This window comes from Megalops cyprinoides, chromosome 19, assembly GCF_013368585.1.
Source record: "Megalops cyprinoides isolate fMegCyp1 chromosome 19, fMegCyp1.pri, whole genome shotgun sequence".
Classification (NCBI taxonomy): domain Eukaryota; kingdom Metazoa; phylum Chordata; class Actinopteri; order Elopiformes; family Megalopidae; genus Megalops; species Megalops cyprinoides.
Window position 1 is genome coordinate 12,060,911 of NC_050601.1, and position 16,817 is coordinate 12,077,727.

At 39.2% G+C, this 16,817-nt stretch overlaps 1 protein-coding gene across 2 annotated transcripts in view; it reads left to right on the forward strand.

The window, feature by feature from the left end:
- The first annotated feature begins 3,523 nt into the window (after positions 1 to 3,523).
- The window catches only part of mybpc2a (myosin binding protein Ca), a 50,389-nt gene continuing 37,095 nt past the window's right edge, over positions 3,524 to 16,817 (forward strand). For both annotated transcript variants that reach the window (XM_036552837.1, XM_036552836.1), the window contains exon 1: positions 3,524 to 3,641. In XM_036552837.1, coding sequence (XP_036408730.1) covers positions 3,620 to 3,641 — 22 coding nt within the window. In that variant the 5' untranslated portion in view covers positions 3,524 to 3,619. The remainder of the gene's footprint in view (positions 3,642 to 16,817) is intronic.

The window sequence follows — 16,817 nt, forward strand, 5'->3', positions numbered from 1 at the left end:
TCCAAATCCTGATAATTGCATATGCTCAGGACAATTGCCATGCTCTTCACATAACCAGCATGTGTAAATGACTGGAGCAGGTAAAGTCCAGTAAAGTAAAGTAAACCAGTAAACCAAAATCTATTCTGTGCAAAAAAAAAAAAGAATATGAAAGTTTAGATTATGAAATCATTTAGAGTAAACAGTAGTTAATTAGGTTTCATCTGGCATGTATATACCCACATATACCCACACATTCTTTGGGGAAATTAAAGACATATTAGACAAACCAAAAAAATGCAAATACCTTCTTGTGGCAAGAATATTTTAATGCAATTCATTTTAAATAGCTCCACTGTGAACATTCAGTCAAACAAAAAAAGAAAAAAGTTACCTTGCACCTACATCTGACATGGCCGCTCCTGGAAATGAAAACAATACAGTGGTTATAAACATAATGACATTAAACAGAAATAGGCTTTAATATTATAACTAGTATGATTGCTATGGCTGCAGCTCCCTGTATCTTGTAGTAATGCTGAAAGAGTGAGCCTGTCTGCACCTCCTCCTGTTTGAGGTAGCCTTTCTTTCTCTTCCTCCCTGCCCTCCCTCTCTTTGGATTTCTGCATCTCAAATTGCACTCACTAAAAATAGCTGGTCTTCAATCTCTGTCGCTCATTCTGTCTTAAGTTCTCTCTCTCAAACTAAAATTCAAAAGGCCGTTTATTGGCATGACAAGGTTATGAATGCCTTGCCAAGCTTTATGCCAGAATGAGGAAAAAACTGCCCCGGGCAATAACAAAGAAAGCAGGCCTTAACTGCACTTGTTTACAAATTCTGTCCAAAACAGACATGTTACTAGATGTACCGTGGTCAGTAAAGGGGTCAGTTATTTTTATAAATGTCATTTTGTCTTAATCAATGATGTCATTCAACCGCATGCAGATGGGAGGTGCTTTCGCTTCTAACGTACATCCTCCACACTCAAGGATATTCTTGTGGTAGTCTGAGCAAACAACCCAGACATAATGCAGAAAACATATGCTTTACATTTGCATTAGGAAAGCTGGGGAACTTAGCAAATATGAACAATCAAATTTGTTTCCACAGGGATAGCCCAATAGCACTATGAATTTAAACATGTGCATGACAGCGCATAATCTGCCCTAATGTGATTTATAATAATTAAAAAAAAAACAGCAAAAAGGTAATTTTCCAACAATGCCTTGCTCATATAAACACTTGTGGACTGATACAAAAGGGTGTTATACCAGTTGTTATGCATAATTCTGTGTATATGGTGCACAATTACAGGATGCTATAGTACCACATTGACACAAGAAAGAGGTTTAGTGACACACATCACTGATTCCGCACACTGTGATATTGCTCAGTATACATTAAAATGAAAGGCAGGGACTGAGAATGGAAAGGAGATATTTATTAACCAGGAAGGTCAGATGATCAACGGCGCAGTTTTTAACCTTTGACCTGTTGCTCCACTTTGTTTTGAGAGAAGGTGGAAGGTCCATGACCCCATAAACAGGGATGAAAGGAAAACATCGGGAAGGGTAATGACAGCTGACATGAGAAACTGTAAAGCCCATAAAAGGAGTATTATTATATGGTTGTGATGCCACGTTACTGCAGGATATCCTAAGAAAGGCTCTATGCTTTTTCTGCCTGTTTTACCACAAGGCCAAATTTATCTTCATTCAGATTATGTAGAGGAACATTTTGCCATCTAGGTAGTTTGCAGTGCTTTGATGTATAATGACTTGAATGTGGGACATCTTCGAACATGTTGTATTTTTCAAAAGTGCTGTGCTAGTTGTTAGCTTAGTTTACATGCATTCTGTCTGACTTCTGAAAAAACACTGTTGACCTTTTGGGTGACTTTTTTGGGCTGTTCTTCCAGTGGCAGAGCTATCACAGAGAAAGTGAGTGAGAAAGTCATTCCAGGTTTTCTGGAGAGGACATAGGGAACAGGGAAAGGAAATATGGAAAGGTCAGGCAGTAAGTCCTTGGTGGGCACATGACTTGGCTTACAGATGAAAGCCAAATGCTAACACAATCATTTTTATCTGCTCACACCACTTGGTCTATACACATATTTTTCATCATTGTAAACTGCGCAATTCTATACGTTTTTCATTTCATTTGAAATATGAATATATACTTTTATCTAGTTTTCTAGCTCAGAACCACAGAATGCTTGAATGCTTAAAATCACTACATGACGAGCCTACAGGTCTTCAGGAGGGCAGGTGAGTAAATCTCTAAAATGGCTAGGTTGAACTGATTTGTGTGCATACTGTGTTTGTATGTACATTTTTTCACAGGAGTGAAATTTCAGACATTTATCTTGTACAAATTCTAGGTAAGAGACATCAAATGTCATGCCAGTGTGCAATGAATTGAATGCCACTGAAATATCACGTTACAAATGACATTTGAAGAATGTGACCATAATGTTGGAGGCATGGTGGCATATCAATGTAAAGAGACTGGAAATGTATCAGCTGGAATGTTTTAAAAGTTTTAAAACTAACTGAAAATCAAACTAAATTAGTGAGACAAGCAGCCTTAATGGCATCTATTATGTATCATATTTGGCAAATTCATTAAGAATTTTTGATCAATACCTTGTATTTAATTTATTTTATAAAAGTGCACAGGGGATGACACAGTGATAAATCCAATCAATCCAAATACTAGAGATTGCATTCCTATTTTATGAATTGTAGCAAGTATTATTAGAAATTATAGGAATGGATTTGTTCTTGTCATATGGAATTCTGCTCTAACAAAGGGTGAAACACATAATGTGCAAGCAAATCAGTCCCAATACCCAATATAGATAGAGGGTGATATATTTTAGTTGCAAGATCATGTGTGAATATTCGCTTGTATATGAATATGGACATTAAAAAGTGATCAATGAAAGTGACCCTTGCAGCTGATAATTGTTTAAATTAATTATGTATGGACCACAGACATTTTGACATTTGTGTAGTCTATGTGCGGATCTGAATCCTGTGGATGTTGCTTGTACAGTATAAAACAGTCACCATACACCCTCCCCTTGCCCAAGATGGTGAAAATAAGAGATGGGATCTAGGTATCATAATAAACACTCAGAAAGACTGCAAGTCTGTCACTTCTCCTCTCAATTACTATGACGCCATGTCAGACAACCTGTCAGACAACCTGCCAGTCAATCAATATATCAATGAAGTGTATCAGTCAATTAGATCAGGGCCTGGCCCGTGCCCTAACGAGATAACCAATTAACACCTTGGTCAGTCTGTTGGTCTCTTCGTTAGTGCATTAAACCCCTTCACCTCTCTTGCTCTACCCTCTCCTCTCTCCTCTCGCACCAGGTCCCTCTTTCCTTGGACAACTTGGATTTCCCTTGGGTTTCAAGTGACAGTCTCTTTCTTTCTGCCCCCCCCCCCCCCCCACTCTCTCTCTCTCTCTCTCTCTCTCTCAAGGGGGTGGGAGTCTTAAGTGTGGAGAGAGAGGATAAAAAGTGAGGTGGCGAGCAATAAAAAGGATAAAGGAAGGACGCTCAGACAGACTCACTGACGAAGAGAGGTGTTAAGAGGAAGAGGCAGAGACAGACTAGCGCAGTGCAGCCATGCCCGAAGCTAAGAAGCCAGGTAAAGGCATGAAACGCTTGTAGCTCATTGCAAAATCCTGTGACTTTGTAAACAAAAATACAATATGTATAACTATGCCAGTATTGGCATTTTAGTGTATTTCTCTGTCTGCCTGTATGTCTGTCTCTCTCTCCCTCTCTATTCCTGTCCCTCCTGGTATTCATTTGTTTGAATCTGTTTTCTGTTGTGTTTGGTTCACTCTCTCCCCCCTGTTCCTTTTCTTATTGGTGGATTCATAAATTATGTATCATATTCTATATATTCATTATCAATATTTGATTAATAGCTTCTATTTAATGAATTTCACAGAGATCCACAGGGAATTATGTGACAATACAATGTAAAGAAATGCAAAACGATAAATCCAAATGTCAACATAGATATTGCCACCTTATTAATTGGCATGTGTGTGGATCTTTTTTGATTTTTTGTCTTTTTGTATGAGTGGTAACAGGAAGGGACTCATTGTGGTCTTATAAAATTGTGGTCTAAATAAGGGTGGGATAGGTAATGGGCAGTCAGCACAGATATTTTTATTGCAAGGACATGTGTGAATATTCAGTTTTGAATTGAATATGGAAATATGAAAAGCATATACATGCATATGCAAAAGTGTATGGATTTTTAAATGAAATGGTGTTTGGCTTACCAACTGATGCAGGTGCCTGTGAGCATGCACAGAAATAACTGATAATAGATATTATCAAGTGAATATGGCCATTGTCTAAGTGACCAAAGTAATATGTTTTAAACATTTATTTATACCAGATACAACATGGTGGTGAAATACTTTGAAAAAACAAAAGCTCAGAGACTTATATGGTAGAATGAATTTATAGTATATCCAGCGTTATAGCCTATAACAGGTTCCAGTTGATGATTTTAAAAATTGTTTCATGTAAACATTATTTAACTTTATGATTCAAATGATCTATTATTAATGTGTAATAGCGTTTAATAACACAACATACAAATCATCCATTTCATGCCTATGTCGAATAAAGGACCAAATACAGTATAACACTCCAATGGAGAACTTTTGCAATGAACCACGTCACTAATGAAAGCATAAGGAGGGATGACTAGCAGGTGTTTTTAGAGGGGGGGGATGTGTTGATGGTAGAAGATGGAAAGAGTGACAGGTGGCCAGAAGAGCGCTTTTTAGTTGTGGTTAGGCTGGGCAGCAATGGTAGGGGGTGGAGGAGTAGACGTTAGCTCTCTTAAATTGTGACTTCGGGGTCTGAGGTTAGAATCCCGGTTTTGACACTGTTGTTCCACCCTTGTGCAAGAAGCCCAACCCGCACTGCTAAAGCACTACCGTGGGCCTCCTGTAAATGATTCATAATGTGTCTCAATAAAGGAATGAATCTGCAACTAAGTGAATTTTTTAAATGTGTTTTAATCACTGGCTAAAGGAACAACAAAGCTGATAGAGATTAGACATCCACAACATGATGAAATAAGTATAGTGTAAGTGTGCTTCCACAAATAGACATTAAGAATGAGGCTTGCCATCTCATTATTACATAATGCTGTGGGGTGATAAATACTTGTTTTGGAGAGTGCAGTAACTCCCAACTATAAACATTCGTGGCCTGGTTTTTCTTCCTCCCCATACCCCTTCAGCTCATAGTTCACAACTACTGTGAGACCAAAGAGATTGGACAGCAAGACAGTTTTATGCTGATAGTGTGTATGACCAGTCATTTCAACAACATGCCAATAAAAGCATCATTATGTGTTTCTCAAATGCGTCTATCAGTGTCATAGAAATTTATTACCTGTATATAGTAATGTTTGTGCTTCAGAAAGAGGGTTTAAAATACGACTGGCTTCCTGTTTCTCTGTCGTCTCCTCCTTTTCAACTAAGACTAATGTTGGTCTTACAATAAATCACTGGGCAACATGAAATCTGAGAAAGACTGATTGAGGGACATGAGAGAAAGAGAGAGAGAGACAGAGCTGGAGTGAGAGAGGGTGGCAGAAAGAGTTGAGAAAAGGGCCAAGCCAAAACAAGCGTAATCATCTCTCTGTCTGTCTTCACCTCAGGATGTTAGATGGCCATTCCCTTTTATCTTCCCCCCTCAGTTACAGTAGGTCCTAAATTCTAATTCTAAGTGGTTACAGATGGTTCAATGTAACTGCAATCATCTTTCTTCTTAACTTGGTGTTTAAGCAAACCTTTTTGCTTCTTATACTACACAACATAATGAATTAATATTTGCTGTAACTTTTTATAAATAAAAAGTAACATTTATACACACCTAAATTCTTTACTGAGAGAGCAGGGTATCTTTTCATTAGATTCAAGAAAGGGAAGGTTTTGCAAGTGCTCGTGACTTGGTATGAAATTATGGAATACATTCTCATGTAAATTTAAAGGTATGGAATTTATGTTGCCATGTCAATTTCCCCTGAGTTCTGCAGTTTCTGTCTTTACGTTTTTTATTCTGGCCTGGATTTATCTTGTTTGTGTATCTCCTCCTCTGCTTTTTTTGCTGTGCCCCTTTTTGTTCTGTTAGCCCACATTTTCCACTCTGGCTTCTCCCTCCCTCACGCTTCATACCACATAATTACATCATTGGTATTATATTACTGGCCCCTCCCCTGTCTCCCCCCTCCCCTCCTGCAACATCTCCCACCACCCCAGGCCGAAGCCCTGGCAAAAACATACCCTGCGCTCAGCAGCTCATATAACACTTGCCATGATTTAGTGGTTATGAATAAGATTGTCTGGCGTTTTAGGAGCTGAAATAATATTTAGAGAGCATGCTTCCCTATAAACAGCAATAATTATAGTTCTGGGCGGGTACACATATACACGTAAAAACGAGATTGATACGCAGACATTTGCGCATGATGCAGTTTGTGACATGATTTTCTACCCTCTGGTTGTATCACCTCATCACTTCCCACCAAGGTGGCTTTAAGGTCCATATACCAGGGCATATAGAATTATGCAGACGTGAGACAGTAAGCTATCACAGTATTTCTTCTTGCGTCCGCAAAAAAAGCTCTCCACCTCATGCTCTTCCACTCACGGTCTGTGGTCTGTAGCCAAAAGGGGTTTCTATTTCTGACGCTGATTGCCAGTATCTCCAAAACAAAATCTCAGATTTGTGACTAACTTTGGAAGCTTTTTTATTGACACATTGGATCCTTGTATTGCTTTGTGCAAGATCTGTATTCTTGGGGTGAATGTAAACGGACATAGAATAGCAAGTATACTGGTACTGGTAGAAGGTAGAAGAGAAGGAGACACTTTTTGAGAGGTAGCAGGAGATTTAAATCATTGCCTGGTTGTGTAAACATCAAACATTTGTGACTTTCCTTGTTTCCCTTTGTGGATCCTTGAGGTTTTTGTTCCTTTGCTGGATGACATTGTTTGCATATTTTCTCTGTTTTAATCTATTAAGATGGCTGTCAGATGCATATTCCCTTCTTTTCCCTTGTGGTCTGAACAATACTGTTCTGAACAGTACCTAAATGCTTCGACACTGTGAACAATACCCAAATGCTTCAACAGTTTATGATCATGTGGCATCCATCAGACCTCTAACTTCAAGTTTCATCAATCATCTCATCTCGACTCTGATAGTAATGTCTGGAAAACCCATGAGAAACCCATGAACCCATGAGTAATAAGACGGAGAACAATTTTGCATACTGTGTGTGGATGGATGGGCAGGCAGATTAGATGTTGTGATATTTTTGCAAAGCATAGCACTTCTGTTTCGTTGTACTCTAATATAATGAAGCGTGTGGTGTTGGACCTCACTGGGATGGGTTTCATATTTCACCTTGTCAAGAACCATCTCTGTGAAGTTACAGGCATGCATCTTACAAATGACATACCTGAAAATTGATAAATCATGAGATAGGCTCTTCTCTGTAAGGATTTAGGATGGAAATAATTAAACGTTATGCAACATTTGTGGGCCTCTTTAACTAACATAATTTAAGAAAGTATAGCCATTCAACAGGCCATTCAGTCCTTGATTGCGATTTGCTTATCTACAGTAAATATATTGCTAGGCTTAGTTTGGTCTTCAAGGTTTCTAGAGACTCTTTCTCCACTACACATCCTGGCAGTGTTATTGCATTCATTTATCACTCTCTGTGTGGAGAAATTATTTCAAATGTCACTGTGAAATTTGCCAATTAATTCCAACCTATGACCTCTGGATCTGTTCACAGGAGTACGCTTGAAATAGCCTACTCACTCCACCTTGTTAATCCCTCATAAAACTGTAAATACTTCAGTCAAATCCCCCTCGGTCTGCTTCTGCTGAAGCCAAAGAGATAAAGCTTCGTAAGCCTCTCTTCATAAGTCATCTGTTTAAGGCTCTGAACTAGTTTTGTTGCTCTGCTCTGTACTGTTGTTGGAGCATATATATTTTTAATAATGTGATGACCAAACCTAACTGAATATTACTGCACACAACACAATATGAGGTCTTGAGAAAGGCATATGATTATTGTATGTTGACACTAGGCTTTTTTGCTATATAACAGTGCATTCTGTTTCTTGTATTATTTTATTAAGCTTAATGATCTCCGAAGTTTCGGAGTTTGACATAACCAGTGAATTACTATATGAACATACCAATACCATATGAACTATTTTCATACTAATGTCATTATAAAGGTCAGTTATATATCTATTAGGGGAAGCAGAAGTCACAATACAGATTCTTAGAGCCTGCACTCTATGCAACACTTTTCAGGCAGAATTCCTCTTAATATTACCCTTTTTATTTATGCTGAAACTAATTTAGGAAATATATTGGCAGGTGTCCTCCTTAATTTGCTTGGATTTCATCTGAACTGAGGTGCTCATCTGATTTTCTCAAAGGCTTTTTGAAAATCCAGATATATAATGTTAGAAGCCAAATGTTGTTTAGAATGTTTCGCATCAAGGAGATTTGTTAAACCTCCATCAGATGACCTCCATCTGTATGACTGACTGGCCTCCGTGATAAATTTTCCCCAGGAATAACCCAACCCAATGTAATTCCCTGAATCAGTGAGACCGATGAGTGTAGATATTGTTGCCGCCTTGTTCATGTGTTCTGGGATTTCACTAGTGGTTATGGATTTGTGATTGCTCTGAATGGTGGATTGATTATTTCACTAAGCTTGGATGTGTTCCATGAGGGCCTGCTGACTCATTTGTCCTGTTTTTTTTTATAGGTTTTCCAATACTTCAGCATCTCTTATTACAGTGTTTTCTAATACCTCCTGAGTTGATCGGCCCATGCACTTGGCAGATTCATGACCTTCGCACCGGTGAAGCTCTCAGTTAAGCTTAATGATCCTTGGGGGTTAAATAATTGAAAAAACATAATTCTTTATTATAATATGTTATCTGATTGTACAGGCAGAGTAAGGCAGATGTGTGCAGTTATAAGAAGAGAAGATTATTATTCATTGGAAGAGAAAAAGAATTAAAATTAAAAGAAAACTGGAGGGCAAGCGAGGGTTAACAACATGGTCTTTTTATTATGAGGCATTGTAAACCCGTATTATCAAATCAAAACGATCATATCACCGTATTCGAACATGGTGTGCTCTTTACACTCTCTCCCCATGTCTGTCGCCTGCTCATCTCCATTTCTAACCTTTCATGTCTCTTCAAACTGTAACCTTTTCTTCTTCATCCATCTCCCTGTCAATATGGTAATTCATCCTGGCACATCAGATTATATTACTGTATCAGAATCTTATCAATGATGCAAAAATGTCTCCCCACCCCGCCCAACCACCTCTCTTAAAAAATCTTGCCTTTCACTTCCCCTGGTTTGTTCCTGCTGTTTTTCTCTCTCCAAAAAGATTTTTCTCTACTCTGTCCTCCCTCTGATTTCATCTTCTTCTGTATCCCCCTGAAATTGAAAACAAAGTCCTCAATTTAAAAAAATTTGCCTTCAGCCGAAGGAGAATGGATCCAGAGTTTACAACCACACCAGAAGCGGTACAGTAATGAAGATAAATGTATCAATCCCTTTCCCCTCCTCTCATATCACCTCTATCTTCTCATTTTCCCCTCCGTCTGCCTTTCTTTTTGTGCATTTTCCTTTGCCTTTGTGCACAGGTTGCCCTGTGTTTACAGTGCTCTCCTCTCCTTTGTGTCGGCTTTCATTCCCCTACTCTCTGATTCAGTGCCATTCACAACTCACAAGAGAGAGAGGGAGAGAGAGACAGGAGAGAGAGGGAGAGAGAGGGAGAGAGAGACAGGAGAGAGAGGGAGAGAGAGGGAGACAGGAGAGAGAGGGAGAGAGAGGGAGAGAGAGACAGGAAAGAGAGGGGAGAGAGGGAGACAGGAGAGAGAGGGAGAGGGAGGAAGAGAGAGAGGGAGAGGGAGACAGGAGAGAGAGGGGAGAGAGGGAGACAGGAGAGAGATAGAGAGAGGGAGGGAGAAAGGGACAGAAGAGAGGGAGATAGGAGAGAGGGGGAGAGAGAGAGGGAGAGAGAGGGAGAGGGAGACAGGAGAGAGAGAGAGACAGGAGAGAGAGAGAGAGAGGGAGACAGGAGAGAGAGGGGAGAGAGGGAGACAGGAGAGAGTGGGAGAGAGACACAGGAGAGAGAGGAAGAGAGGGAGGGAGAAAGGGACAGAAGAGAGGGAGACAGGAGAGAGGGAGAGAGAGAGGGAGAGAGAGGAAGAGAGAGGGAGAGGGAGACAGGAGAGAAAGAGGGAGGAAGAGAGAGAGAGGGAGAGGGAGACGAGAGAGAGGGAGAGGGAAGAAGAGAGAGGGAGAGTGAGACAGGAAAGAGAGGGAGAGGGAGGAAGAGAGAGAGGGAGAGGGAGGAAGAGAGGGACAGGAGAGAGAGGGAGAGGGAGGAAGAGAGAGAGGGAGAAGGAGACAGGAGAGAGAGGGAGAGAGGGGAGAGAGGGAGGAGAGGGAGGGAGAGAGAAGGGAGAGTAAGACATCATAGTTGGAATGTATACAGACCATAATTCTTATCATCATTACTGTCTGATAAAACTACAGCACGATACACTATACCTTCCACCCTCATAGTTCCTGTCTGCCCTTTCCTGCTTCTCTTCCTTTTTACCTTTCTGTCTCCCACTCATTTCCCTTCTCCTGCTCACTTTTTACCACTATACTTCACCATATGCGTCCCCATACTTCATGTTTTTTCTGCTCCTTGACCTAGACTCTTTCTTCATCCTTCATCCTGTCCATTTCTCTCCTTTTAAAATTCCTTTTTTTTCAAATATTTGCTCCAGTCTGTAGTCCTCATCTGTCAATAAATAGTTCTTTCTTCACTCTTCCAATTTTACTCAATATTTGCTGCACTGAACATCTTAAAATAATTCAGTAAAAATTCTTATCACCTAACCCATATTAAAAAAGGATAGTTCTCTTTCTCTTCCTCTTCCTTTCTGCTCCTTATGTCCCTTCTCCTCCCATCTTTTCCCTTTTCCTTGAATAAACCCCTCTCTGTCCTCATATTTGTCAGCCATTACTCATATCATTGGAACTGTCAGATAGAACCACAAAATGATATACAGAGCGGCTTAAGTGTACCCTAATGCTGCCAAAAAACCACCCCCATACCCCGAATCATAAAACAGTGAAACTCCATCAGCCACCCAACCCTTGGGTGGATACCTGCCAAATACCGATAATGCCATCAATACTAAACCACACGCTCAACATTAAAAATAGCAGCTTTGCCTATCAATCTTTATTGCATACCTTATTTGATTCATCTGATTTGTTTGCCCATTTGAATTAGGCATGCTTCAGTGTGGCTGCACAGTTCCATATCCACTTGCTCCGTCTTGCTCCTGTGTCTTTGTTTATCTGTCCATTTATGATTCAGCCTTTTAAAATAGCGTTAGTCTCAAACCGCTTATGCAGATTGTTCAGTGTTTTGTCAGTTGTTAACAAATTCAGCAGGTCAAAATGTAGCACAATATTTTCCTCATTGCCCCCTTGTAATTATTAGAATTTGCATTTGTTACGTGCTCAAAAATGTGCAGTGATGGCGTTTGACTAAATTAAGTGGTCATAAAATACCATGGTTTATAGTAAAGGTCATTGAAAGGTACTGACTCTTGTCATGTGGCATGTGACATGCTGTGTTTATTTTCGTGCATCTCAGTGTGTGTTCGCACATGTGTGGGTCTGAGCTGCCTTACATCAGTGAGTGAGCGGCCATGCAAGTGTGTCATGCGCAAACTGGACGCAGACTGTGTGTCATCTGAACTACACACCTGTTTCTGCCCCTGCAGAGTTACTAAACATATTCCAGGACCTCGTTTTGTATGTGTGTGTGTGTGTGTGTGTGTGTGTGTGTGTGTTGAACATGGGTCCCTGTGTTTGAGTGTGTCAGCGTGTGAAGGGATAGATATTGCAGGATATTAACTTCTCTCCCTCTCAGTGCAGTGTTAACTCAAGAGATATACACTCAGATGGAGGAAGTAGACCCTGTAGATAGTTAACGCATCATTTGAGTTGACAGGGCTTTGGGTTAGGTAAGTGTTTAAGTAATGTGTCATAATTTCATTTACATTTAGCTGTATACATTTCAATTACTTTGTCAGATTTCAGACGTAAACAAATGCAAATGTTCAAAGCAGCTCATTCAAATATAATAAAAATAGGCTTTCAAAGGAGCGTTATTTCTTTCATTTTATGTTTAAGTTTCTGTTGTCTATATCTATTTATGAATCTCTAAATCTACTTTTTAAATTGATTCCAGCCATGATCCATAGAATGTCCGTGGGAAGAACTCTACAGAGTACTTAAATGTTACCTCATTTCATTATATTCCCAGCTATACCATATTTACGCCTACACTGAGGTGGACTGGAAACAGAAATGCATTAACACTCACTTTAGTGCCACTGGAAGCGAGGGAAAGGGAGTGGAGAAGATAGCTGAAATGTCAGGAGGGCTTAAGTAAGTGAACATTCCAGAGAGGTTACACTGAAAAAAGCGAGGGAGAAGGAGATGGAGAGAAAGAGAGAGAGAGGAGAGGGTGTGTGTGTGTGTGTGTGTGTGTGTGTGTGTGTGTGTGAGAGAGAGAGAGAGAGAGAGAGAGAGAGAGAGAGAGAGAGAGAGAGACTGTCACCAGACACTGAAATCGTCAGCAGAATTGGGAAAGGGTAAGAGAGGTGGAGGCAAAAATAGAGAAAGAAGGAATGGTGAATCTGAGCAGAACACAGCCTTTATAGAAGAGCATATTAAATAGTTTAAAAGTAGCTAAACAGCAAGTAATCCAATCTACCAATTCATCACTTAATGAGAAAAAAATATCCACTGACAACCTACATTTTACCATCATGATTTTGGCAAATCATGTACTGGCCTACCCCTATTCCCTATTCCGTACCTGTTGCTGTAAACATGACAGCTGTCTTATCCTTCTATGCCATTGGGTCATTTCAGTACACCATGGTGTATTTCTTATTGGCCGTTAGCTTTACCTTATGTGAGGTCACATTGACTCCACCCATACGCACCAGCAGATCAAGGGTATCATTTATGCCATCGGCAGAGAATCCATTCCATAAACATACAGGTAGTTTGCAATGCCAATCATGCCATTACACTTATGTATGCTATACATATTCATATTACAGGAAATGCATAGCTATTATGTTTCATCACCTGACTACATTTAATCTTATAAAAGGTAGAAACACTGGTTAAAAAAACACCAGGATCAAGCTAACAAAGATAATTTCATTACACTCTACTCCCAGTACTTCAAAGCACAACTTACAATAGTCTACATTACCTTCACTCCAGCAACATGATACAGAATTTAATCACTTAAGGTCATTTATATTTGAACAAGGACATGATAGATAGATTAGCATGATTAATGTCTTTGAGAAACTGATAATCAAACAATTCTCATACACTCTTCTCCAAAGCACACTTCACAATCAAAGAATAGTTCTTTAATGTGGTGTTTGATGCGACAGGTGTCTGGGGGAACATTGTGTGCATAGTCAGAGTAGCACAGGACGGATGGTTTGCATGTTACTGCGTGGTTTGGATTTTGCCAAAGCATTGCAGTTTAATTAAGTTATGGAGAACATACCTTTCATAAATCAAGTGAGTTTGGAGTATCTCCGTTACTTGTTCTATTTATAGAGAGTTTTCCCTGCCTGGCTGCCAGTATTTCAAACACACAGTAAATGTATTAGGCCGTGTACACTAATAATGCTGAAAACAATGTAGACCAGCATGCATATGTCTATGTAAACATAAGTCACTGCTCAGGTGCAGCAAAATAACAAATGTTTCATTAATTTCATTAAGACAAGATATTAACCAATTGATTTATTTTTGGTGTTCATTGTTGCTATGAATGCCATCTGTCCGCATATCCAGGGCAAAAACACTTAACTAACATGGCTACATCTTGAATGCCCAGTATATGGTCACACCTACAGCTCCATAAACACTCTTCCCTGGTCCATTTATAACTGGCGTTGCCCTCTACACAGGGGTTTTTGCAGTGCACCTGTCCAAACACAATTGTGCTGGCCCCACCTTTTTTGATAAATTTTTGCCTGTCATGTTCGGGAGTGACATTTACAACACAAATTCAGCCTTCTTTTAAAACATAGAGAAAGACCATGAATTTATGGCCCTGAAGTACACATAATTTCATTTGAAATCAATTGTGGATACTGTAGTGATTAGCAATGTCTGCAATGTTGCTGTTACTTTCTGCTGTAATAATATTGTCACATTTTCCACAGTCGTCTGTAAACAATATCATGTTTTATTGTAAAATTACCATTCTGCAGTTCTAGGAATATGTTTGGACAGTACAAGTATTGCATGAGTTACTAGATCACTGTACCGTGCACATCTTATTACAGTTTGATGCAGCAGACACGCCAGTTTAAATCAGTGAAATCATACTACAAAATAGTAGACAAAATAATGTGGTATGAAACAAACAATATATGAATATTTATTAACTAATAAGGAAGATGGACTGCCCTTTGCCTTCAGAACAGCTTCACTCATTATTCACTCATTATTGGAATTCTGTTATATAAATTTTTAACTGTTTCTGTTGGGTACTGGATCATTTTCTGGAGGTGGAAAGCCTCCAGTTCTCTGAGAGATGAAAGAAATCTTCTCTGCAGTCTATATTCCAGAACGTTCCATAAAGATTCAATAATGTTTAGATCTGGTAATTGGGGAGGCCATGGCAGGCGTTTGACTTTGTCCTTGTGTTCTTGAATTCATTTAGCAGTGTGTATGGGGTCATTTATCATACGGGAATATTTTGATGAAAAAATATTTGCATCATAAGGTGCACATGGTCAAAATGACTTCATATACCTTGGCCATAATTCTACAATGCAGACTAATAATTGGACCCAGTGACTCCCACGAGATGGCTGCCCATACCTTAACAGATCCACCATGATTTTTAACATGACAGGCAAATGTGGGTTGAAGGGCTCCTTTGGCTTTCTCTGAGCATTACCCCATACAGATGTAGGGAAAATAGTAAAAGATGACTCATCAGACCATGCTACATTCCACTGTTCAGAAGTCCAGGTTTTGTATTCATTACACTACATTATGCTTTGTTTCGCGTTGGCCTTGGCTACAGATAGCAGCCTTGTCCTAAATATAAGCTTTGTTAAGCTCATGATGCATAGTTTGCATTGGTACTGGGTCACACAGATTTAGGTTCAATTCTGTGGTCATTTTTGAGGTTGTTGTTTTGCGGTTTTTACTAATTATGCTGCTACGTGTCCATCTATCCCTATCAGTGACCCTTAAGTTTTGACCACTCACTGTTCCTCTTTCCTGTAGCTTTAGCCATTTGCCATCGTGGTTTTGACACCCTCCCAATTTTTTTTTCTCCTCGACACATTAAATAATTTTGCCAATTCTGTGACTCACAAACCTACAGATCGGGCACCAACTATTTGACCTGTTTCAAAATCTGTTATATCTGTTTCAAAATCTGACATATCACCTTGCTTCAGAAGCTCACATGTTTAAGCGTTGATTTCAATTTTTTTTAAGCATTAATATAATTACAGCTGACTTTAATGTGGAAATACAGCTGTAGACCCCTTTTTAATACTAATTTAGTTACCTCAAAATATGAGTTTTTTCATTTGCCGTTTCCATTGCATCGTTTATTCCTGTGCTTTATAAAAGTTAGTTCATTCATTGTTTGCCAGTATAACAATGTTACACTTGTGATAATGATTGCATATTTTATTCATAGGAATCACTGAGACATATTCTAGTCTAAAAGTAAATACAGTTCTAGGAAAAGAAGTGTTTACACTGTGAAATCTAGCCTTAACATGAGACATCTGCTTGTAACGATGATGTTCAGATTTCTAATAGCGAAGGCAGGGTGAATAAATGAACATTTATTTTCTACTGTACTCAGTCCATATACAGTCAGAAAAAATATAGACAGAGAGGATGTATTTAGAGGTCAAAAGTGAGAGGGCATCAGATTATGAGAGCGATTAAAAGAGCAATGTGTCAGACTCTGACACCATATTTATTAATATACACCCACCTATCTGTCGCTCCCATCACTGACTAAACTGCCATCCTTTGCCAACTGCATTTGCTCTTCCCTCAGAGAACTTCCATTCCCATCCTCCTCTTTCAATCCATATATTCTCACCTCTCTCTCACTCTTCATCTCCCTCCCCCCTGCGTCTCCGTGATGCTCATTGCCTTATCAGTATATCATTGGATCTGTCACAATTTCTGTCTATTTAAATCACCGTTGTACTATCTCTGTCCTCATCTCTCCTGTCGTCATGAAATTCTATGCTCCTCTTTTGCATCCCCTATAATAATATACAATTTAATAACATATATACATACAGTATATATAATAAAAGCATATAATCTCATAATAATAATGTTTACATACTTTAAGCAAAACTTGTATTGCACAACTATGACCATCGTCACTACTTCACTACACTGTTATGTAATTAATATGTTGCTACACTGCACAGGAAGAACTCTTGCATAAACTGCAGGTCAGGTGTCTATGCTTTGTGTGTGACCTTTACAGCACCAATGCTGTTATTGTGTTGCTTCACAAAAATGCACAACTGCAAAAAAAAAAAAAAAAAAAAAAAAAAAAGTGCTTAACTCTCATGATAATGTGTTTGACTTTCATGAATTCAAATCAAGTGAC